Source organism: Pseudorca crassidens, chromosome 18 (assembly GCF_039906515.1).
Source record: "Pseudorca crassidens isolate mPseCra1 chromosome 18, mPseCra1.hap1, whole genome shotgun sequence".
NCBI lineage: Eukaryota > Metazoa > Chordata > Mammalia > Artiodactyla > Delphinidae > Pseudorca > Pseudorca crassidens.
Window position 1 is genome coordinate 28754155 of NC_090313.1, and position 26759 is coordinate 28780913.

General features: G+C 40.5%; 1 protein-coding gene across 2 annotated transcripts in view; it reads right to left on the reverse strand.

Annotated features, from left to right (window-relative positions):
* SLAIN1 (SLAIN motif family member 1) overlaps positions 1–26502 on the reverse strand; it is a 64916-nt gene extending 38414 nt beyond the window's left edge. The window contains exons 1-2 of one of the 2 annotated variants that reach the window (XM_067712920.1): positions 25635–26502; positions 11776–11915 (exon numbers count right to left, since the gene is read on the reverse strand). In XM_067712920.1, the coding sequence (XP_067569021.1) occupies positions 11776–11915; positions 25635–26248 (754 nt within the window). In that variant the 5' untranslated portion in view covers positions 26249–26502. The remainder of the gene's footprint in view (positions 1–11775; positions 11916–25634) is intronic. The other variant, XM_067712921.1, reaches the window with a different exon arrangement.
* Between the last annotated feature and the right edge of the window lie 257 nt (positions 26503–26759).

Genomic DNA, 26759 nt, shown 5'->3' on the forward strand with positions numbered 1-26759 from the left:
CCTCAAAACTTTAAAGACAATATTGCCCATCTAGCATCCAATATTACTTATGAAATATCTGAGGTCTGTTACTGTTGTAGATAACCTATTTCTTCCTTTGAACATTTTTAGGATATTATCCTAAGCCCTGGAAAATCTGAATTAAATCAGGATGTCTAGGTGTAGGTCACTTTTCATCTATCCCAGTTCATGCTGAGGGCGTGTCTTTCTTCAGCTCAAAGAGATCTTCTTCCGTAATTAACTGATTCTTTCTTCCTCTAAACTATCTGTTCCAGCTTCTAAAACTTAAAGATCAGAGGTTGCAGATCTGTCCTCCAAGTGCCCTAACTTCTCTCAATTTTCTCTCTTTTGGGGCAATTCCTTTGTCTAATTCAGATAAGCAGCTTGGTTCTTAGCCCTGTCCATTTTTATTTCAGTACTTCCAAGAAATTAAAAATGACTGAAAGTAGTAATCATTTGACTACTGCTCTTCCTAGCAATCTGTTCTTGTTTTAAAATTGTATTACTACTCTCTTGAATCTGAGCACACTGAGCTCTCTATTCCCCTAGTTACTTCTTTCCTACAAAGTCAGCTGACCTTTTTATTTTGTTCATGCTATTAGTTTTCTCAAAAAGCAAGTGAGACTTGGTTGCTGGTTCGTATTTATGAATAAAGGCTAAGTTCATCTGAATACAGGTAACTGGCGTTGAGTTTCTTTTGCACCAGTGTAGGTATTACACCAACAGGCCTCTAAGGAAACTAACAACAGACAGTATGTAAACAGGTGGATTATTTCATAAGCAAGTTCTCCATACGTGCCTGGACATGCAGCAGTAGAGTGGCTGAGATCCCAACAGCACAAAGGAAGGAGGTCTCTATCTTAGGGTGGAAGGTAGCAGGCTTCCAAAGTTCATCTAATACTCCTCCCACTCTCTGCTCAGTCTAATGTGGATACCTGAAGTCACCTCGAGCTCTGCTTCTCAATCAGATCTCTCTGCCATCTTTAAAAATAGGTATCTGGGGGCTTCCCTGGTGGCGCAGCGGTTGAGAGTCCGCCTGCCAATGCAGGGGACACGGGTTCGTGCCCTGGTCCGGGAAGATCCCATATGCCGCGGAGCGGCTGGGCCTGTGAGCCATGGCCGCCGAGCCTGCGCGTCCGGAGCCTGTGCTCTGCAACGGGAGTGGCCACAGCAGTGAGAGGCCCGCGTACCACAAAAAAATAAAAAAAATAAAAATAAAAATAAAAATAGGTATCTGGTTTGACCCTGAAGATTAGACATCCCCACCACTTGCAGTCATCATCTTTAGCACATGCCAGCAACTCCTACTGCTAGAGTATCCTTTTCCTGATCCCACTTTCCTTATTTAAAAATGCTATGAAAATGGAAAATCACACACGATTACACTGCATGTGCATATATACACATGTATATGAATACACAGGCACGCACACTAAAACCTGAATTTCAAAAACTGATACTTTTACACACACACCCCGTTCACTGAAATATATCTTACAAGTGGAAAAATATTAAACTCACAGGTACAAAATGACAAGAGCTCCAAAATTCAAACACATGAAACTTGTCATTATATAAAAGTATAAAGCTCCATGTATTATAAATAAATGAGACTATCAAAGCCTTATATTTTCAAAGTAAATTAAGCACCATGAAGTTTGGCCACATTTTAAACTACTGCTTCCCATAGGCGGTCACGCAAGAAATTCAGGATATTAATGAGAGAAGCAGGAGAAAACATTTCCAAGTCTAACTAAGTTAAAGAATCATCCTAAAAAATGCTAAAGCCCAACTGCAACATCCCAAAGAATTTCTAAAATCACTATTTCAACTCTCCAAATTTTGCCAGATTTCAAAAAAGGGTCAGTCTTGTAAGACAACCCTGTAGCTTTCCTGTCCAAAGTCATGTCACTCCTTTGCTTAAAACTATTCAAAGGTTTCCCAACCATCTCAATAGAAAGTCCAGAGTCCTTAACTCTAGTTTCCTTTAGAATCACTCAGCTCAGGTTTTCTCCCTGCCAGTGGTCTGCCAGTTCGTCTCACTTCACGAGTCTCCTCCCATCTCAGGGCCTTTCCACATGCTGCTCCTATGGTCTGAGCTGCTCCCCTGCCCTCCTCTGCTACAGAGTTACCTGCTGAACTTTTGCTGACTCTTCAATATGTCACATCCTCAGGAAAGCATTTCCTGGCCATACCCCTCAGACTCAGGTCCATGAACATCATCATGCTTGTTTTAAGGGAAAGGAAGAAAAAAGAACAAGAGCTGCCATCTGTGTCATCTGTTCCCTGTACTAGACTGCTTGCTCCAAAGGCCAGATGCTGAGTTCATCTTGCCACTGTACCCTTAGTCCTTAGCACTGAGCGCTAGCAAGTGCTCAATACACATTTACTTCATGGTTTAGCATCTGAATCATCTCTCTGGTCAAGGCCCAGTGTCTCAGGAAAGGTTGCCTACAAATTCTTGCAGAAATTGACTGTTTGGTAGAGGTCCCAAGAAACAGGTAAAATAAAATTTTACTGCCATAAAGGCAAGTGTAATCAATCATCAGAGTAGTGTGAAAGCAGGAAACAACTGCTTTGGGAGAATCTCTATCATTTCTTCTCATTGGGGTGGGTAACAAAATAGCATGCCAATTATGTGTTCATTATAACAAACATTATGCACTGTCATAAGTTATTGCTTATTTTGATAAACACCTTTCTAATCATGGTGGAAATGCAAAAGAAAAAACAAATAGAAACACATGCATAATTGGCAAAAGAAAGGAAAGGACAATTGTTTAGGAATATCTGGCAAATACATATCTATGTTTGTTGGCTATAATGGTATAGAAACTGTGAATTTCATGGGAACACAATCCCTAATTATGTGTTACTTTACTGTACTCAACACCATTCCTAATAATGAAGCAAATACACTGATGCTATTCGGAGCCTAAGAGCAAAGCAAGGATGTGATGGAAGCACACAGACGTGATGTATCTTCAACTTCCAGCGCACAGAGATAATAGCAAATGTCAAGAAACCCTGTTTCTGCACAAAAATTTCAGTGTGATTCCAGATTACTTTTCCAATGAGAAAGGGAATCCTTTACAGAGCTTACCTAAAATGAACCGCACAGACTAAGTTTTAATTTTGTGTTCCAAATGTGACAGAGCACCTCAAGACTGGAAACACGAGCTGGCGGAGATAGCATCTTGGGCCCCGCAAGGAGAGACTGGGCAGGCTCCAGGAGACAAGACACTCGATAAGCTTCTTAATGTCTCAGTTCAATCTGTGTGGCTTTTGCAAATGAAAAAGGCCACCTTCAGAGCCCTGGGTTAGTCGACAACTTTCTTCTTCATTGGCTAAATTTAGAGAGAAACACTCCATCATAACAACTGAGACAAGAATGGGAACTGGTGTCATATGAAGATAAGAGAAAAACTCAGCTAAGAGGTAATAGCTATTCACATTTGCTTAGTATATAATCCCAGAGGAAATGAGAGATGGTCCCAGGGAAACATGACCCAAGATAGCTAAGTGTGCAGAGCTACACTATTGGTGCAAACTATACCCACACTCCTCAAATGTGACCTGTCCTGATTCAATAGTTATGGACATTCAAGAATCTTAAGGCAAGATAAGCTTTTATTAACTGGCCCCAAATTAACTGAGCCACATATTGGGTGTTTCAAATTACTTAGATAAGCTTTTGGATCATTATTTGGTTATCTAACATCCCAGCCTCATGACATGGACTTAACAAAAGAGTCTAGATTAGCCTTATTCCAATTTAGAATATCATGTGAGTTAATGCTACCCATGAAAGTTCTATGGGTATTTGTTATTTACATTCTAAAGGGGTGGAGGAAGTGGGGAAGAAGAAAGAAAAGCATGTCAGAAATGAAATATTAATACATATAGATCCGAGAAGCAGCAGGAGAAAAAGAATAGACCACAGAGGTCCTCTTGAATTTTCTACTATTCTTGAATAAACTACACTCATAAAACTTCAGTTTGAGATCCCTAATTCTACCAAGTATCTTTATTTATAGGGAGAGAAAACAGACCCACTCCCCCAAAGAAAAAAATACTCTTCGCTTTCTATAAATAGCCGAACTAAGAGGATTCCCTGTATTTTTTTGGGTTCAATCTCTGAATAAAGAACTGTGTATTAGGAACGTGTCCCTGTATTTACATGACACTTCACGTTTTTCAGACTAATTTCACATTCAGCATTTCCTGAAATCTTTGTAACAGCCCTGTGAAATCTGTTAAACGTCCCCACTCATAAGCAAGACATTGGAAACAAGTGATGTGCTCTTAACCAGAGTCAAGTAGGGCTGAGGCACTAGATCTAACTACTAGATCAAAAACCCTTCCCCCATGGGGCTTCCCTGGTGGCGCAGTGGTTGAGAATCTGCCTGCCAATGCAGGGGACACGGGTTCGAGCCCTGGTCTGGGAAGATCCCACATGCCGTGGAGCAACTGGGCCCGTGAGCCACAACTACTGAGCCTGCGCGTCTGGAGCCTGTGCTCCGCAACAAGAGAGGCCGCGACAGTGAGAGGCCCGCGCACCGCGATGAAGAGTGGCCCCCGCTCGCCACAACTAGAGAAAGCCCTCGCACAGAAACGAAGACCCAACACAGCCAAAAAGAATAAATTAATTAACTAAAAAAAAAAACCCTTCCTCCAAATTCATTCATTCAACTATCAGCATTTAACGCCTACCAGGTGACATTCCAGGCACTGGGAGGGTGACAGCAGGGAACGAAACAGACTCAAATCTCTATCCTCAGAGCTAACACTGTAATGAATATGACTACATAATTATTTTGTGTGTGGCTTTGGCTAACCGGATGCCATTTACAACACCAAATGTTCAATTAGTTTCTTTGCTCTAAGGAATTTAAATGTACTCAAATTAATACATCACAGAAACCAACCATTCAGAGCTTAAAACTTAGGAATAAGCACTGGCAATTCAAAAGGAAACTGAGGTACAGGTCCCCCTAGCCTCAGATGCTTAATCTATGTGAAAAAAAGGGATACACATGTTAAAAATTCAATTAAAAGATGTTCACAAAACAGGGTGCTTCCAAATGTAACATAACAAACATTGTTAGGAGCATTTTCAAAAAGGAAAAACCAACCAAGAAAAAGAGGAAATATTAGTTTAGGCTTTCTGAATTTTATACGAATAGATTGTAGATTTAGAAGTACTGAAAGATTTAACTTTCAGCAATTAGTTATTTTATTTCTATCATTACTTTCTGTACATTATCCAAAAAAGTCATTTATGTTATTCCAATATATTAGGAAAGAGACTGAATATTTAAGCCTTTATTATGTCTCCTTCACAAACATCTTTATTTAACCCCTTATAGCAACTCTATAAAATAAACGTAAATGTAGAAGAGGCTGAGAAAGCTTAAGTAACTTGCCTTGCTGACTACTTGATACATAAGACTTTACAAATTATACAATTTGAATAGTAAGACCAGTTTGGAAAAGGGAAAAATAAGTTTCAGGAGCCACAATAAAGTTGCAATTAATTTAATTAATATTCAGTTAAAATATTAGTTAATATTTTAATTAAAGTCAATTTATATTCCCTATGAGAATTTAAGAGTATTGGATACATATTGATCATCTGTAATATATATACCCTACACCAAAAATAATTATCCTATTGTATTTTGAGTGCACTTAACCAATTAGCAAAATTATAGCTGTGACAACAAAGGTTTTCTTTTAGCAATATCTTACAAGCAGTCATAATGTGGGTGCTCACTCCCTATAAAATTAAATCATATAAAACATTTCTTTTCCATCATTTTCTTCAGAAAAACAAACCTTCTTCAAAGGGCAGGATCTTAATAAGCCTGTTCTCACAACCTCAAGGCAAGACTTGAACACCTCCCATATATTCTCCCAAAATCTACCAAGTTTTGTAATCTAGAACCAGGGTCACAAAGTTGTCAGATATGAATGAAGGTTATTAGAGGACCCTCCCAAATCGAGAAGGTAGGCAACAAGAAGAGAGTTAGGCCCTTCAAGAAGCTATAATCCAAACGAGCTCGTTAGCAACTACACAATTAGAGACAATTCTAAGAGAAATGCTACTCCGTGTACCTGCAGAAACAGAGGTTGACAAACCCTTACTCAGATGTGCTCGGGGATGTGTGGGCCTTAAGCAGAGAAGACAGCTAATTTGCAACTGAGAAAATAGCACAGGCTAAGTTCCTAGGGTACAAGAGGGAATGAGAAAGAAGAGATGTAAGACCAAGGGGCCCAAGGGGACATAAGGCCCACCCACTAGATAGACTCTGGCTCCTCATAACTATGGCCCTCTTCACATGTTCTCAGGGAATTCATCTTTAATTGCTGAGCAATTTTCTTCCCCAAAACATCAGGGTCAGGAAATAAAAACCAAATATCTAAAATACTTGTTCTCTAATAAGCAGCATCTTATCTGAAGTTGCAGGCCGACGTTAAAGAACATTTACCTATCCCTTGGTAAAAGAGAGAGAGAGAGAGAGAGAGACAGAGAGGATAACTTTACCTTTCTTCAAAGCTCATCTCTAACTGCTCCTTTTCATGGCAGTGGATGGTCTAACTGAACAGTCTTGGGTGGGGGAATGGCTGGGAGAAGCATGTACAACCACTAATCATTTTGCAACAAAATGCAGTAAGGTAAGTAAAAACCAATTATTTTAAAGTAAACATGCTTGTGAATGGAAAAGCAATGCTGCAAGTTGATACTTCAAGTGACGCCAGTCTTTCTTCTGAAAGAAAGAGATGGCTGGTAAGGAAAGTGGTGCAAAGACTTCACCCCATCTTGAAATATTCAAAAGCAAAACTGAAATTATAACAGTAGTAATTGTGACATTGGGTTCATAAAGAATTAAACAAAAATTCATTTATTTTAGCAACAGTGTCTAATACATGTCAGGTTCCCTTCTGCAGCTGGTGTGATCAACAAAAAAAAGTCCCTGTCCTTGGGCAATTTATATTCAAATGAAGACACAACCCTGGTCTCAAAGAAAATGCTCAATGATGTCTGTTACTTGAAGATGCTGATTGTTCCAGAGAAATGAAGTCTAAACAAAAACAAAATACTTTATTAGGGAGTTACTTGAAACTTCTAAAATACGTGACACACATTATTCCAATTAAACATTTATGCTATATAATGAATAAACTTTAAGTTAAAACTGTAATTAGGGGCTTCCCTGGTGGCGCAGTGGTTGGGGGTCCGCCTGCCGATGCAGGGGGCGCGGGTTCATGCCCCGGTCCGGGGCGATCCTGCGTGCCGTGGGGCGGCTGGGCCTGTGGGCCGTGGCCACTGGGCCTGCACGTCCGGAGCTTGTGCTCCGCGGCAGGAGAGGCCACGGCAGTGGGAGGCCCGCGTACCGCAAAAAAAACCAAAAGAAACTGTAATTAACTGATACCAGTTAATTAGCTGTCACTGACAAAGAATCCCTTAACTGGAATCCAGTAAGAATTCTTTGCTATAGAGGACTAACTATGATTTCTTCTCTCATTTCTACAAAACCACACTAGAATGACAGCTAACTCAGGTCTTCTAAACCTACATGGAATATCAAACAGGAGAGGAGATACTATCAGACTAAGAAGAGTCATTTTATTTAGAAATGAAAAAACAGATAAACATTAGGTGATGGACCCAGTTGGGTTTTGATATTCTCTGCTCTGAGGGTCCACAGTGGGAATAGGTGAACAAAGACCTGGAAAAGCTCTGAAACTGATGGTGCAGACACCACAGAGGGTAGGGAGTTCTATGGTGAAACGAACACAAGATGACTGCTGCAAAGTCTATGGGAAGAGTACCAAAACCCTTGGGCTCCCTCCCCAGCCCAAGCAGCTGCTCCTCTCGTGCTTTACCAAAGACAGATTTCATCACTTAAACTGAAGCAGAAAGCTGCTAGATTTAAGATATCTCACACATACAAGAGTATCTTACAAGAAACAGAAGGATTAAGTGAAAGTTTGCAAGCTACATGGTAAACTCAATGAGGGCAGGGACTGTTTTGGTTACTGCTGGATCCCCGTTACCTACCATGGTTCCTGACACATAGCAGGTACTTAATAAATATGCAGCAAGAGTTTAGCAGACGAGTTTTTTAATCTCCAAGAAAGCAGAATGTTCAAAAAAAAATCAAGAATAAACAAAAGAAGAGAAAAATATAAAATGTGAACATCAATCCAGGAAATTCAGCATCTGACTAAAAGGAGTACCTAGAAAGAAAGAATAGAGAGAACTGGAGGGGAGGGGTGGTTACAAAGAAATAATGCATGAAATTTTGCAGAGCTAAAGTTTCCAGGCTGGAAGTACCCACTGTCTAACACACACACACACACACACAAATGCAATTTCAAAATACCAGGAAGAAAAGATTCTAAAATATCCAGTGTATTTTACGCAGAAAGATCAAAAATGAGAATGGTACGGGATTTCAACAGCAATCCTCAAGCTAAAATATAATGCAACACTGCCTTCTAAACTCTGCTGGAAATGGTTTCTAAACTAGAATTCTACATGTAGCCCGAAGAACAATCAAGTGTAAGAGCAAAGGTACGATAAAGATATTTTCAGACATATGACGTTCTCACCACTGACCTCCCACATATCCTCTTTCCACTTCTACTCCCCACAAAAAGCAACAGGAGAACGTATTCTGCTAAACTAGGGAATAAGGAAAAGGAAGTCTCTGCATTTAGGACAGGAGCGATACAATGCAGAAGACAGGATGCGGAATTCCTAGGATGAGAGCAAAAAGGAAGTCCCACCATGACAGCTGCGCACAGGCCTACAGAGAACAAGGTACGACTGCAGTAAGAACAGAAGGCACTACCAGGAGGAATGGTTAAACTAAATAAATAAAAACCCTTGGTGGGTGTCTATGTCTAACCATACTGAGGATGTTTCATTTGGAGAGTCTAAGGGTAAATTAATGACAAGGATCAAGAAAAATGTCTTTTTACAATTAACTCAAGGAAAAGCATAGTTAAATGAAAAAAGAAACATAATGATAAAATACTGCATGGCTTCGATGTGAGTCTTGCTATCATAATCCATACTGATGTATCCTAAAATTGGTAAAAAGCTACATGACGGAATATGCGGAGAAAAAGTATAGTGGGGGGAGGAAGTTAAAAATGAAACCTTCACCACCCAAAGTAGAAAGCCAACCGGTAATGATTAAAATTGATAACTCAGGCAATAGCCATACAAGCCTGGAATTTATAAAGGGAGGGTAGACAAACAAAACCAGAACAAATAGTTTTTGTTAAGTAACTGCATCTGGGTAATAAAATGGGCATGAGAGAATGGGGTAGGAATTTGCCCTTTTCCTTATAATGTCTGTAAGACTAATGCTTGCTAAACTATAGATGTACTGCTTTATAAAACATGTTAAGTTTCAAAAAAATTTTTTTCACCCATTGAACAACCTATTCTAATCCATTACTTCTTATCTCAGAATGGGATTATGGATTATGGATCTTTGGAACAAAAGCATTTAGCCTCACAGCAAAAGAGGATTTAGATTTACATACAAATTTAGTAAAGGACTAATTTTGAATTTGAAAAGCTAGTTCTCTGCTCTAACTCTTTTATATTAAATTTAAATAAATTACACTATGAATAAAACTGCAATTCATGTCCTCATGACCTCACAATTTTGCTTTAGCCCCTTGCCAATGAAAGGAAAATTAGGCACTTAGTCTAGAATCTCAAAAGCAACCACCAACTATGATTATTTTTAAATTACATTTATGTTACATTGCGTTAAATTAACATAGCCTCTCCTCTATTTTTTAAACCAACCTTGTATGTAGATCTACCTTGTGTGCAAATGAACTATAAAGCAGGGGTCAGCAAACCTATGACCTGAGTGGCCCAAATCCAACCTGCCCCTGTTTTTATAATACCCACCAACTATGAATATTTTAACCATTTTCAAAAAAAGGTAAAAACCAAAATTAAAAATAGGAATATATTTCTTGACACATGAAAAAAAAAGTCACATGAAATTCAAATCTCTGTCCACAGATAAAGATTTACTGGCACACGGCCTTGTTCATTAATGTTTGCATCTATGGCTGCTTTCTAGTGATGGCAGAGATTGGATGGCCCACAAAGCCTAAAATATTTACTATCTGATCCCTTTCATATTGTTGACCCTTGAACTAAAGGATTCTAATTCCATTTGAATTTTATTTTTATTTTATTTCAAATGAAATTGAGCAAAATTCATATATAAAAATATACATATAAAAAGTCCTTGAATCAGAGGTATTTGAATAAGAAAACTTAGGGATGGCCTACACAACCTTTGAAAGAGAAAATAACGGTCTGCTTAGGGCCACTCAGGGAAATGGGCCCAGAAACAGGACCAGAGTCTTGGCTCTGAGATGGCTGTCCTCTTAGACATGCATCTGTCACCAAAGTTTTAACCCTAGTATGCCTCTGTTCCTACTCCACTCTTCAACTTGCTATTACTACATCACTTATTTCATTTTAGTTAAAATGCTAATAAAACACGCTAATTTTTAGTTTGGCCTTCCCCACATATTTAAAACAGATTTCTGTTCATATTTACTGTTGACTGTGTCAATAAAGCAGGATGGAATACTGGTTAAGGACAGTCTCTGGTGTCTGGGAGACCCAGGCCCTGGCTCTGCTCTCAAGGACCACTCTGCCCTCATAATCCTCTCAACTTCTCTAAACTTCACTTTTCTCACCTCTAAAAGTGAGTGTAGTACCTACCTCAGATGAGCAGTTAGAACACAATGAAAAATGTCAAGAACTTAATGTTCTGACTGTCAGAATTAAGAGCTCGAGAAATGGTTCCTATTACACTTTGTCTTATCATGTCCAAGTATTTGATAAGCATTCATTATCCTTGAAGAGTTTCATAGGCAGTGTTCTCAAACCTCAGTGTGCATAAGAATCACACTGGTGACCTTGCCAATGCAGATTCCCTTAGCCCTACTCTCAGCTACCCTGATTCTTTCATCTGGAGGGTTAAGGTTAACCCTTAACCCCATTTTCGAGCTCAAGTGTGATTTGGATGCGAGTGATCCATGGAGTAAAGTGTACCTAGATAATGAAACCGATACCAAGAGGTTAAGAGACAAGCAAAAGCCTAAATAATTACAGCCTTAAGTACTAGTCTACTTTATCAAAATAGCAAGGAGCTGAGTACTACTCATTCCTTTTGCTTTTTTTTTCCCCTGCTACAACTATCCTAATTATTATTATTTTTTTTTACTTAAACTTATGTTGGGCTCCATAATTAAATGTTACATACAATATGAAGATTATCTCCTAGTTTGTAAAGGTTAGGACTTCCAGTTATACATCCAAATAAACAGTTAGGGAAGGCAAAAGGTCAGTGCCCAGGTCCCAGTGGAATCCCAGTTCACTATCTTGGAATTCAGCGACACAACCTTGTAACCATCCCCAGAGAATGTAAAACTGGCCCATTTTATGTATTGGTACATTCATAAACAGAAAGAAAAAATAGAAAAATAATATGTATTCCTATAACACTAAAAGAAGCTGAAAATCTGGCTAAAAACAAGCACAAATCTAAATATATTCTATACCGAGAAACCCTGATGTGTAAACATATGAAGTGAATCACATGCAACAGCTGCACCTTAGGGTAAAGTTTTTCAATTAAGTGTCTATTCCAAAACCAGCAACAAAACAGTGGACAGTGGCAGGAGTTTGAGGATGCAGGTGTACGGGTTCGCGGTTACCTTGCTCCAGTCTAAAGCACAGGGAACGCCTTGCTGCTTCCATCTCCGGAGTCGGATTATCTAGGACATGTCTACACCACTGCAAAGGGCTCAGGGATTTCTCTGATGACGGGAATGTCTTTGAAGAGCCAACGTATAACCTTAAAAAAAGAAATCTACATTATAGGGATTATATAGCTACATAGAGATTACCTCGCTTGTACTTGAGAAAACAACATGTATTTAACAGTTTCTATCAAAACAGAACTCACATTTGATTACTTCAAACACCAAAATCATTTTTAACAGATAAATACCCCCTGGTAGAATATGACACATTCTGTAGCTTGGTGGCAAGGAGGACTTCAAAAAACTATGGAACAATGTCTCAGAGAGTCAAAGATCTGGGGCTTTGGCTACTGAACTGACCTGGGGCACCGTGATGATCTGATCAGCTCACTTATATTTCTAGAAGTGAACATTTTCATCTCTCTTTGACAACAGAATCTTATGTGAACTTGGGCTAATATACATAAACATGATGTGGCAAACAAGGCAAGTCTTATTTGCATTTAACAAAAGTAAGTCTAAAAACAAGTCAGCTGTTTGATTCTCTCAACCCTTAAATAATCAGATATTTCCTGTCTTAAATCTATACCAAATTTGATATGTGCTTCTTTCTCATTAAAGCCAAACAGCTTTCAAAGATATGTTTTAGGAAGAGTTCACTTTCAGCATCTTCACCATTGCACAATAGTTGGCAGGATTCAAAATAACCACCCTGGGGCACTACAAGTCATAACAAAGGTTTTCTCTCATTGATGTACTGTTTTAAGGTAGGTTTTAGAATATTTTCAGTGATAGGGTTATACAAAAAGATTTACCTTGAGAATTAACCAACAGTTGACAGAAAAAAGAAAGAAAATTATAATCACAGGCTCTAGTAACTGACCTTGCTATATAAAGCTTTATTCTAATTACAAATCTCATTAAAGTAATACTACTTCAAGCAAAGTTACCATAATTCTAAGGGGCAGGTATTCTTGAACTAACATACTTCATTATTCACTTTTACTGTTATCGTCCAGCCCACCACCTATTCGAGTAATCTATCCCAGAGGGCTGGGGAATGTAGTATTTAGCAAATTATTCTTATAGTTCGGGGTTGGCAAGCTTTTTCTATAAGGGCCAGCTAGTAAACATACAGGCTTTGTGGCCACATAGTCTCTGTCATAACTACTCAACTCTGCCTCTGCAGCCCCAAAGTTATCACCGACGATAAATAATAAGTACGGCTGTGTTCCTATAAACTTTATTTATAGATACTGAAAGTCGAATTTCCCATAATTTTCACGTGTCAAAATAGCATTCTTTTGATTTTTTCAATCATTTAAAAATGTAAAAATCTAAGCTGATCAGCTACATAAACCAGGCAGTGGGCCCAATATGCCCACAAGACACAGTTTGCTGACTCCTGTCAGGAGATGAAGATTCTAAAATCTCTCTCCTAATCAACTTGACAGTAATCCTAATAAGTCATTCTTCCCTTAGAGTGTGGACAACACTCTAAGAGAGTATGTTGGTTAGTTAAAAATTCTTATTCCTAGGTCCCACCCTGGCCTACTGTGTCAAGATTATCACCAATCTATGTAGATCCTTCCCTTTTGCCCTTCCTTGCTGTCAGACCTCTGCACTGTTACTGTGTAGCTCTCTCTAGACCCCTGTCCAGGACTGGGTAGCTCACTCTAGACCCCCAACTAAAGGTTAGTCTAAGCCAGTTGTTCTCAATCTTTGACGTATTAAAATCTCTCAGAGGATTTGTTAAAACACAAATTGCTAACACCTGATTGCAGGCAGCTCTAACCTACCTGATTCAGTAGGTTTCGGGTAAGACCAAACAATGTGAATGTCTAACAAGTTCCCAGGTGATGCTGATACTGCTACGTGGAGACCACGCCTTGAGAGGCATGCACTGTGCTGAGCCAACGGTGCCAGTTCCATTAATCCCATTTGCCCAATGACTGGTTTAGGCACAAGCCTTGGACACAGTCCTAGACAATAAAAACTGAGGGGAAATATTCTGATGGGCATGTGAGCAAGTTTCTCCTCATGTTTAAAGGGGTCACGAAAGACCCAATTATATGTTGCCTACAACATGGGTACTTCAAATATAAACACACGGGTTAAAAGTAAAAGGACAGACCATTGCAAAGACAAATGAGCAAAACCTACCCACAAAGAAAACCCCAGGCCTAGAAGGTTTCACTACCAAATTCTACCAGATATTTAAAGAAGAATACCAACCTTCACGAATTCTTCCAAAAAAATAGAAGAGGAGGGAGCACATCGCAACATGGTCTATGAGACCAATATAGCTATGAAACCTGATACCCAAACCAGACACAGACATTACAAGGTAAGAAACTAAATACCAACACCCCTCATGAACACAGAAGCAAAAGGTCTAAATGTTTTAGCAAATTTGGTGCGACCATATATAAAAGGGATACTTCGTCATTACCAAGTGAGGTTTATCCCAGGAATGAGAGGTTGCCTTAACATTCAAATACCAGTGTAACTTATCACATATACTAAAATAGAAACACCATATGATAATCTCAATATACAAAGAAAAAAAACATATGACATCCATTCCTGATAAAAACTCTCAGCAAATTAAAAAAGGGAGGAAACATCCTCAATCTTATTAAAGGCATCTACAAAAAAGGATCCGTAACAGTGAAAGACTGAACACTTTTCCCCTGTCAAGAGCAATACAAGGCCTGCAGGTTTTAGCTAGCACAATCAGGCAATAAAAACATTTGGATTGGAAAGAAACAACTCTGTCTTTATTCACAGAAGACATGATTGTCTACGTAAAAAAATCGTCTATGTGTAAAGGAATATACAAAAAAAGATACTAGAATGAGTTTAGCAGCAAGACTGTAGGATACCAAATCAAAGTACAAAAGTATTTCTATATTAGCAACAACCAGTATTTTTGAAATTTCACTTCCCATTTACAACAGTATAAGAAAAACCATAAGATGCCTAAGGATAAATCTGACAAAAGATGTCAAAAACCTGTACACTGAAAACTACAAAACATTCTGAGAGAAATTTAAAGAGAAACGGACCATGTACATGGGTCAGAAAACTAAATATTGTTAAGATGTCAATTTCCCTAAATTGATCTATTTAACAAAATTCCAACCAAAATCTCAGCATGCTTTTTGTAGAACGTAAAAGCTAAAATTCATATGGAAATGCAAAGATCCTAGAATAGCCAAAACAATGAAGTTGGAGAGCTACCGCTAACTGATTAAGACTTATTCCAAAGCTACAGTAATAAAGACAATTTAGGATGGCATGAAAATAAATAGATCAATGAAAAACAATAGATGGTCCAGATACAGAAATAAATACTGATTTTTTTGACAAAGTACAGAGACAATTCAATGAAGAAAAGATAGTCTTTTGAACAAACGGTGCTGGAACAAATGGATACACATATACAAAAAGTGAACCTTCATCCATACTTTACACACTATCCAAAGTGAACTCAAAACAGATCACAAAAATATGAAACCTAAACTGTAAAACTTTTAGAAGAAACTACAGATGAAAAACTTTGTGTCCTTGGGTTGGCAGTATTTCTTAGATACATATTTTTAGACTCAAAGCATGATCCATAAAAGAAAAAAAATGTACCAACTGGACTTCATCGAAACTAAAAGCCTTGCTCTTTGAAAGACTGTTAAGAGAATAAATGACAAACCATGGATTGGGAGAAAATATTTGCAAATCATTTATCTGATAAAGAAACTTATAAGTGGAATATATAAGAAATTCTGCAAACTTAATAAGCAACCCAGTTTTAAAAAACTGGTAAAAGATTTAAACAGATAGTTCACCAAAGATGAACTATGGATGGTAAACAGGTGTATGAAAAGAGGCTAATCATTAGCCATTCGGGAAATGCAAACTAGAACGCCAGCGAGATACTATCACACAGCTGTTAGAATGCCTGGATTAGCCATAGCAAGCCTTCCGGACGACATCGTGCAACTGAAACTCCTAAACTGCCAGCAGAAACGTAAAATGCACAACCACTTTGGAAACGATTTTGGCAGCTTCTTTAAAAATTAACGTACACCTACTTTCTGTTACAGCCACTCAAAAGTCATGACGTATTTACCTGAAAGACACAAATGCCATGTGTCTATGCAAAGACTTACCTGTAATAGTCCGAAACTGAAAACAACTGAAATGTTCATGAAAAGATGACTGGATAAAACAAACGATCGTTGTGTCCTTACAATCTAAAACCTTCACGATAAAAAGAAATGAACTACTGATTCATGTAACAACAGAGGTGGATTTCAAAATAATTATCTTGATTGAAAGAAGCCAGACCAAACCAAACCAATGAAAAAGAGTACCTACTATATGATTTCACTGATACAAAAGTATAGAAAACACAAACTAATCTAGATTGACAGAAAACAGATCAGTGGGTGCCTGAGCTGGACGTAGGCAGGATCAGGACAGGAGGAGATACAAGGGGCCACAAGGAAGCTTAAAGCATTGGGCCATCTCCACTACCTTGACTGTGATGATGGTTTTATGGGTTATACATGGGCCCAAATCTATCAAACAGTACATTTTAAATATTTGCAATTTATATTGCACTTATACCGTAATGAAGCTTTACGAAAAACTCACAAGACAGTAAGCAACTGACTTCCCGCCCTTCAGTGAGCCTGGAGCTGCCATCCACCAGGCAGCTGAATCACAGAAGCAGGTGCCACAGCCCTGACAGAAAGGAGCCACAACACTAGGCAACTGTGCAACCTCCTTATCTTTCAGCTTCTTTTAAATTAATACATTTTCCTCACTGTTTAATACACACACAGGTTCATGCACTCTCTGAGCATCTGCTTGTTTGCAAACCTCTCTCAGCTGCCATGTGAAGCACTGCTCTGCCCATCACCTCCAGCATCCCATGGGATGACCGCTGCTTTCTCCTGCCGCTAGGAACCTCCACCAAGCAGCTTGCCTGGGGATTTCACACACTCCCACCAGTTTGGGGGTTTTTCTGGTAGAGCGTTTTGCTTTCTGCTTGCAGGGAACCCCTCAGGAAGATGTCCTTAATCTATTAGGGCCTAAGTAATATGGTTCTCTCGTTTGACCACGCAGCCTCACAGCACATTCAAAAGCAGCTTCCCAGAGGAACATGTAATGGCTCTGGGACCCACTCTGCCATATTCACGTACAGGGACTTCTCTCTTTTCTCCTCCGCTGTCCACGTGCTATCTGCTACTGTGGCTCACCCCGACCCTGCAGTTCACAGAATATGGGGGTGATCATGCGACTGAAAGCAGGGAATTCGGCTGAAAGCCTGCGTGAGGAATAGGTGGGACCCCAGATCGCCTCCTCTACTCCACACTGCCCATCCCACCACCCCTCCTCTGCCACAATCTAGGACCAGAGGCTTACTACTGACACGTGCATAAGGCTGACCCAGAGAAGCTCTGACTTCAGGCACACAGAACTCAGCTGAAAGACAGATGAAGTACCCGCACTGAACCAGAGAGGCCGACCAAAAGTCTACTTGCTGAATGGTTAGCACCCTAGCCCCATTTTCCCCTTTACATTCCGAGAATCGACTGCCTTAACTCCTATCTCCCAGAAGGTTTATGTCTGGAGACACAGATGAACCCAAGAGAAGACCTAAAGATACTGAAACCTGAGCTGGCCACCCACCCAATCTCTGGTAAAGTCTACCAGCCAGAGTTCCACCCATGCAGAGGCCTTAGATCAACTTCGATATCGCCTTTGGGTATGAACAGACAACCCACGACACCAGATATCTGGAATAATCCTTTTAAATAAAACCCTGAGACTAAAAGTATTGATAGAAGGGAAAAAAGAACTGAGGAGGAAAAACAATGCAGGGAACAGATGAAAAATCCAAGACAATTATAACTGATACCATCTGAGAGAAAATGTTGTATTCACAAGACAAAAACAGGATATTTAAATGGGACAGCTTCTTCTTTCTTGGCAAGTGAAACAATTAAACTGTTATAGAAGAAACAAAAAATTCAATAAGTGAGTTTGGAAGATCAAGCTGAAGAAGTCTCCCAGGAAGGAGCAAAACACAGACAAAGATTAACAACCAGAAGAGAGGGATAAGAAAATTAAATGACTGTACCAGCAGGCCTCCATCTCATTATTATAAGTTCTAAAACACACATGAAAGTGAAGAGAAAGTTATTTGTTTTAAAGGCAAAAAATTTTCCAAAGTTGAAGGCAGGCCACCAGGTTCTAGAGTGAGGCACCCACAAATGCTCAGTGCAACAAACAGACAGGTCCATACAAGGTACAACATGACATTTAAGAACCCTAGGGATAAAGAAAGAAACCTAAAGAAAAAGTCACAAATGCCCTCTAACAGGGAAAAATAACTTAGACTTTTATACCCAGACCAACCATGAATCTTGTATGAGGATAGAATAAGGACATTTTCAAATACACAGGATTTCAAAGTGTACTTCTCATCCATGTCCCCTTTCTCAGAAAGCTAACTGAGGCTGCATCCCACCCACAAGAATAAATGAAATTCCAAGACAAAGGATTTATGAAATAGGAGATCCAATATTGGCAAGAAACCCGAAGGAATTCCCATGGTAACAGCATTGTGCATCCAGCCTAAGGAGCGACAGTAAAGACTGGAGCAATGGGATTAGGCATTCTAGAACGGATGGCAGGACAAAACAAATTTTTAAAAACAGATTTAAGAGATTATCAAATACGTTTGACCTTCTTGAGAGATGTTATGGCTCCAGTATTTACAGAGATAATTAGTAATAAGGGATTAAAGAAAGTGAAGGGGGAAGAGAGAGGCCATTATTGACTCTTGGAGGAACAAGGAGATTAGAGAAAACAAATGTAACATACAATTAACAGGACTCAGCTAATAACAGTGATAACCATGACACAGGTCATTACGATGATTTAAGAGAAAAGTTATAAAAACCATTACGAGAAGGGAAAGAAGATATGGTAGCTGGAGGATGAAGGGAAGAGGCCTTAGTCCTCATTTTCCAAAACAAGTCTATATCTGTTTAAGATCATGTAGTATAAAGACTGTTTAGAAATAAAGAACAAAAGAAACTGCCAAAGGAGTATAAAGTAATATCTATGTGGAGGACTCAGAGGCAGGAAAGAGTTGGGAGAACTGCTGCTTTCTGTAGTAAGCCTTGGTATACAAGAGTTTTTGAAGCATTTACATCCTACTTATTGTATTACCTTGATAGAACTTTGGAAGTACTAAGCAAATATGTGGAATTAAGATAGAAGGATCATTTTTAAAGTCAGTCTCCAAACAATGTTCCCAGGATAGTTTTGAGCCTACTACTTCTCTGGGTAGGCCTAGAACTGGATTTAAAGAGAGAAAAAGGGCAGTGAGTTATGAAGATCGCGTAGCTGCAAACTCCCTGAGTATAACATGTCTCCAAAATTAGATTAGCAAGGTAAAACCTGTATTTCTCCTAAATGGCTCTTATCTTCTAAAAAGTCATAAAAATCACCTCTCTCATTGTCATTACAATGCCAGCAACATTTACAATACCCTAGTTTGCCATTGTTAATACACATACCTCCTACTAACTGCTCTTTCAACTTCTACCTTTCGTTGACAATATATTAGAATATGGCAAGAATATGTGCAAAGCCTTAGTCTAAAACTTGAGAAGCCTTCAAATAGAAAAGCTATCATTTAAAATGTCACACTTTAATTTTCCTTCACTTCTCTTCAAAACTTCCAAAAGCACATGACTAGAAACTATTGTCCTTCTCACAGAATCTTTTCTTTTTCATACACTTCATTTTCTGGACCCCCTGACTGCATACACGCACTAACACTGGGGGGCTGGAAATAATACAAAGTCCATCATAATAACCCTGAATGCTTCAAATGAAGTATTTCAAAATGTCTAGAAAAATATCTTGGTTATTCTCAACGTTTGGTTCTAAAGCCATCCTTCTGCAGATAATTCAAAAATAATTACAGTAAGTCCCCTACATACGAACGAGTTCCATTCCAACAGCACGTTCATAGGTCCAATTTGTTCGTAAGTCCAACAAAGTTAGCCTCCGTTCCCAACTAACACAATCGGCTATATAGTACTGTACTGTAATAGCTTTATAATACTTTTCACACAAATAATACATAAAAAACAAACAAAAAATAAAGAAAACATTTGAAAAGTACTGTACAGTACCAGCCACATCACTGCCGCTTTTACGCTTGCTTCTGGACATCCTGGGATTGATTGAAATAAAGATGCTGTACTATTGGACTCTATATAGTATTGTACAGTAAAGTACACAAAAGCACAACCACTTGTAGAGGATGCATGCACATGACAAGGTACACCAGACAAGTGAACTAACTTACGCGATTGGACATGTGAACACACATTCCCATCTTTGAAAGTTCACAACTTTGTTTCGTTTGTAGGGTACTTACTGTACATGTATATCATAGACCTGTCACTGAAAAGTAATATGTGTCAATTTTCAAACAAGCCATTTTAAGAGTCTTAAATCACCATAAGTTTTATTTTAAGGAAAGGTAAAACACCAGCACTGATTAGCACAATCAATCAATCTTAGTCAGCTTAGATTCACTAGCATCTGCTAGGGTCAAGCTGGTTAGCCACTGCAAAAGAAACTTACCCCCAATAAGCTATTTAAAAGGATACATTAAGTCTAAATTTTAGTTACTGAAGGTCCCATAGCAGACTCTTCCCCCTCCCTCCACATTTATATCTAAACTCTATTTCAGTGTCTCACTGCAGTGTTTCAAATTTACTCATTTGAAAGACACATCAGCATAGGCTTCAGTCAACTCCACTTGCTCCTAGAAAACACTGTGCATTTTCGATCAGTACTGTCAGAAAGTGAAGCACCCTCTGGTCTTTCCACTGAAAATCAATTATGCAAAAAAACAGCCTAGGTGGTCTAATTTAGCTGTGCCATATGTATAGTACAAGGTGTTCAACAGCTCTGATGAAAAATTGGCAATGACTTTAGCCAGCTGTCCAGGGTCTTGGTGTTACACATGGAAGATGAATATCTCATTCATTAAATTTTCCTTAGTTTGTAGATATCACCATTTTCCCCTTGTATCATTAAGAAATTTTCTCCTAGAATGGCCTGGACTAATATATACACTACCAAACGGAAAACAGATAGCTAGTGGGAAGCAGCCACATAGCACAGGAAAATCAGCTCGGTGCTGGTGCTTTGTGACCACCTAGAGGGGTGGGATAGGGAGGGTGGGAGGGAGGCAATATGGGGATATATGTATACGTATAGCTGATTCACTTTGTTATAGAGCAGAAACTAACACACCATTGTAAAGCAATTATACTCCAATAAAGATGTTTAAAAAAAAAAAACATTTCTCCTGTCCTTTCCAGTTGGGCAAGTTAAAGTCCCTGCCACATCTCTTTTAAAAATAAATGCCTCCTTTTACAGCTGTATTTTATACCAGTTGGCATGTTTTAATCTTGGCATTGTCTGAATACAGACTCGTCTTCTGGTTGAGGTGAGCAGGTTCTGACCTACCCCGGCACTACACTATCTTCAGGGAGCCGTGCTCTTCTACCTGTTTTCTCCAAGTCCGTTTTGCTTTGAACAGTACAAACTGGAGTTATTCTAACTTTAGCCATAATGCACAAATGCATTAACTATTTCAACCCAGGACATATACACATAAAACTGAAATAAGTTTAATCAAGACACATTTGTATTATAAGATACAATGTACTCTGGTCCTGATTTTATATTCCACTGAACTTCATAAAAAAATAATACTGAGTCAGTCCACTAAACTGACTTTATAACCTATTAATGGGTCACAACCATGCTTGGAGGAAAAAACATCAATGGTTGCAAACACTTCTGAATCCATATAAATAAGTCTAAATTTTAGTCAATTCTTTCAGTAAATAACTGAAGAAGTTTACATAAGTTATTTCTCCTTGGCACTTAACACTGAAATTAGGGAGCTGAAATAGGTCACAGAAAGGTCTATTATGCAATTAATGATTTACTGCTCCCATTGCCACTTCATACCAATCTGGTTCCCTCTCCTTGTACCCTGGTTCTTCTTAGCCTAGTGCTTCTCAGCCTGGTAACACTGGGACAGAGACCTTCAAAACATCCTTCTGTACAGACTGGCAAATCATCCAGTCACACCATGTGCCACGTATGCATCAGGACTTTAGCGCTTCTGAACTTTTTTAATTTGCTCCTGGTACTCGGTTTCTCCCCTGTACTTTCTGGCCTATGGTCTCCTGGAGAGCTAAGGCTGTCAAATTAGTAGTAAGATAATGGAAGAACTGATACAGCAGGATGTGAAGTTTACTATGGGATTATAATAATTGGACTTAAGATTCTGAAACCACAGTCAACTTTAATTTTCTGAGACACTGAATTTTAGCAGCACTGTGCTAATATAACCAGATTGTATTAAGGCAAAATTACATACTTTAAATTCAACTAAGATAAATATTTGAAGAAATAAGACAATTGTTTTGTTTCAAAGCTTTTCATCAAAACAAAAAGCAGAATACATCATTCTTCTTGCATCAAAGTTTTTTTTTCAATAAACAGAAGAAACTTACAGGTTAAATAATTGTTTGGAAAAAAGGCCTATGAGACCTGACTGATCATTCACTAACTAATGAACTATCATCAAGCAAATACTCTTCTATTATTCACTTTTTTCTTTCGCACATAACTCTTGAGCCAAGTGCTGTCCAGGCTATACATTCTAAGATTGTATTAGATAAAACAGACTTACATGAAAGAACTTCTAAAATATTCAATGATTAACCTACATTTGTGAACTTCCTTTCCTAAGGATCTGACATTTTAGCAGGAAGTGCTATTCTAAATAAATTATTAATTTTGTTTAACCCATTAGGATGAAATCATGATAAAAATGTATGAAAAATTGTAGGTAATACAGTTAAAGTAACATTATTAAGGACCAAGTTACTGTTAACGATGATGCAACTGTTATAGGGAAACAAAGATGTCCAAGATGTGTCCAATGAAAGGTAAGTGTAAAAAAACTGATGTGGATATATTTGCATATTGATTTGTATAACTATGTTTTTACCTTGAAGGATCTACAGAAGGTTAACAGGGTTCACTCTGAGTCACAGTAGTAAATTGAGGACAAGACGGAAGACTTTTGTGACTTTACAAATTTATAAATAATTTAAAATAATCAGGTACATATTATCCACTTTATAAAGTTTTAAAAAATTATAAATAATTTATAAATTTATAAATAATTTAAAACAATCAGGTACATATTATCCACTTCAGTTGTTTCTTAATAAACAGGGAAGATAAAAATAAGTAGCCTTCCTGCAAACATTATCAGGGAAGCCAAATGAAAAGCACTCTATTGACGACAGCGTCAGGCAGGGACACGCGGTTTGCAGTGATGAAGGAACATCAGAAGGCTCTGCAAGCATTAACAAGTGGGTTTAGCTTTGAAAATTAAACCCTGTTGACTGGTGATGAACAAACAGGCCAGTACTGCAATACAAATATATCTCAATGTATAAAAATGTTCTGATAGAAAGTTTTCTATAAATCAGGTGACTTTACAAAAATTTTAAGTCCATCCCACTAAGATTAATGATCCCTCCCTGTTTTTCCACCTGGGATTCTAACCCTGGCTTTGTTTTGAGGAAGATACTGTATAAACAGTGTGCCATTTGTCTACAGAAACATCTGTAAGGTGTCAAGGCATTGATTTAGTCATTCACAGATATACCTGATGAGTGAAATTAGTAGAACCTGCTGCAAATCAAACCTGGTTAGATTTGCTTCAAACCATCTGAAGCGCTACTAGGCTAATCTCACCAAGTAGGTGATTTCTTTTAGTTATTTTAATGATGTTTTAACAAAAAATAACTACAAAAGGAAAGCCTAAGATACCAAAGTACTAGCAACAGTTGGAGGATAACTAAATATGGTAGAAGTCCATTTAATAAAAGAAAATATTACAATTATATTCACTGTGTATGTACTAGCACAAATCTAATGTAAAATAGTGAATCATGATAAATTTTAAAGTGCTAATAGCTTTAAAGCACAGGATTGATCCTCAGCCAAAATACAGCAAGTTTCCTTCTATTACTTACGTACATATCTCCAGAAAAGGCCAAGTGGGGACTAAATCTAAAATAATTTGAAAGTGGCATAAGGGCTTACAGTTATTAGTAACAACCTAAGCACCATCATGAGAGCATTTTCTGGTACCATATTCAGGCTGAATCTGAGATTACAACACAGCCTGGACTTTACAAAAATAAAGGTGCAGCTTCTAATGAATGGCTTAAAGTTCCAGAAAGTGGCGAGTTGTTTTGATTTTTACAACCTGAGTTACCTGCCCAGTTGCCAAAAAGTACTAAGCAGAAGGATGACTATGCCTTATTATAGCTCCCTGTATTTTGATTCTCAGAATCAAACCAATTAATGTACTTTACAGTTAGAGTTCTCAACATAAAAAAGTGCAAGAGAAAAGGACCACCACAGTTCCTAATGGGAAACCAGCAAGGTTCTCCATCTCCCATTCCCTCCTGAGCAATCACTCAACATAAACACAAAGAAAGTGAGGAAGATCCAGCTTGGAAAACAGGAAGAGGACCTAAGATTAAAAGAACTACAATTACTCTTCATGCTACTGCTACGTACAGGTGAATGCTGTTCATTCTCCCTGCGTGAACCTAAGTCCCACCTGATTTGAAGCTTCTATTCATCTGACCACATCACACTACCTCTAACGACTGAGGAAAACATGCGAACCAACCAAAAGAAGTCATGAAGTGACTGCTACCCTATGAGCAAGCACCATTAAAAACAAATAAAGGAATCAGAACACCCCTCTTCCCTCCCCCCCCCGCAAGGTACTCACTGAAGGAAAGCAGACAGAGCTAACCAGATTTCAACTGAATAAATGCTGCCAGCCTCAAGTTTTCTGATAACCAACTTCAAGTTTCTAAAAAATAAACAAAAAGTTTCTCTAATCTCACTTTTCTTCAATCACCAGTTTAATTTTTTAAATTAAAGCAAGTTCCTTGGGTGCTAGGTAACAGAGTGCCTTCAAGCTGCTCACTCCATTCCCCGAAAAGCCTTCATTTTTTTTTTTACGCCGTTACTGATGGGAAAGCCAGTGAGGTCAGCACACTGGAAAAAGCGAGCCTGTTTCTGAAGTGAGAAGCTATCAAAGAAGATGCAGCGAATGAGGACAAACCACTGAACAACTCAAACAGTAAGAACGAATCTCTTAAGGAGAGATTCATCACTCCTCCATGCATCACTAGGCGCCCTGGGGTGCCGAGGAGGTACGGACAGCACGCAAATCCAGTCCGGCCTTGGTTTGGGAGGACAAAACAGTAACAGTCGCAGATGGAGGCCAACCCCTACCCATCCCCCGTCACTCCCAAAAAAGACTGAGGAAAAAGAACACGACTGAGTGACAAAAAGACAAGATAGCATGGATTTTGCAGTTAATGCTAACGAGGAGCGTGGCACCCAATCATCAGCAAAGACGACAACACAGGAGAGGAAAAGGACCAGTTCATCCCCAGATAGGTCGGCCTGAGCTGTGACAAAATAGGTTTCCACCCCGGTGAACAGCCTCCGCTCATCGCCCGGCTCGGCACCTGCCAGGTCACCCCGTCTGGGGGCAGTGGCTGAGGTCCCCCTCTTCCTTCCAGCCCTCGCCCTCCCCGGGCGTCGCAGGCGAGGGCCCCAAGGGAGGGAGCAGAGCTCGGCAATACCAGGTGCAGTCGTCCTCGTCCCGCCAGGCGGCCACGCTCTCCAGGTCCAGCGGCTCCACCTCGTCCAGCAGCGTGGGGGGCGGCGAGGGCGGCGCGGCGGCGGCCCCGGGAGGTGTCCCCGCGCCCCCCGGCTCCGGGCCGCAGCCGCCCCCGCCGAAGAAGCCCGCCGCCGGCTTGAAGTAGACGAAGGGCGCCTCGGGGGGCTGCGCCAGGCTGCAGAGCAGGGAAGGCGCCGGGCCGGGCAGGCAGTAGGTCCCCGGGAACGCGGGGCCAGAGCCACCGCTGCCGCCCCCGCCTCCGCCCCCAGCGCCCAACGCCAGCCCCAGCCCCAGTCCCCCCGAGGCGGCGGCAGCGGCGGCCGGGGGGCTCCGCGGAGCCAACGGGCTGCAGGCCCCAGCGGGGGGCGGCGCGGCGGGGGGCGGCGGCGGCAGCAGCAGCAGGTGCGGTGCGGCGGCCGCGCTGGCCGCCCGGCTCCGCAGCTGCTCGTTCTGCTTCTCTAGCTTGCGCACCAGCTCCTGCAGCTTCTTCACCTCCAGCTCCGCGTTCACCACCGGCCCGGAGCCCGCTCCGGAGCCGCCCCCCGCCGAGGCGCATTTCACCTGCTCCGCCATCATCGTGGTCCCCGAGGGCGCCGCGGCCGCCGGGGGTGGGGAGGGGCGGGGTACGCGCCGACGCGCCGGCTCCTCGGGCCGCGGGGAGGCTACAGTTCCTTCCCTGCCGCCCCGGCCCGGGGGGCCGACTACGCTGGGGCAGAGACCGAGGCGCCTGTTCGCATCAGCACCGGGCCGCTGCCTCTCGCCGAGGCAGCCGCCGCCGCGCTGCTCTGCACATGCTCAGAGCCTCCCTCCAGTCCCTTGGGCGCTGCTGCTGCTCCGGGTTTTAGCCGCGGCCCCCGGGCGGGGCGGGGCGCGGGCGCCGGGTGGGCGGGGCGGGGGTATCGGACCAGCCGGGGGGCGAGGCGTTCCCGAGGGGCGGGGCCGGGAGCGCGGGCTGGGGTCCGGGGGCCACCGCCCCCGGCCGCGCTACCCAATCCCAGGTGCCTGATTGGACCTGGCCCGAACTTTCCCGCCACCGGCACTTCCTCCCGCCGCGGGGGAGGGAGCGAACTGAGCTGACTTCGGAGCT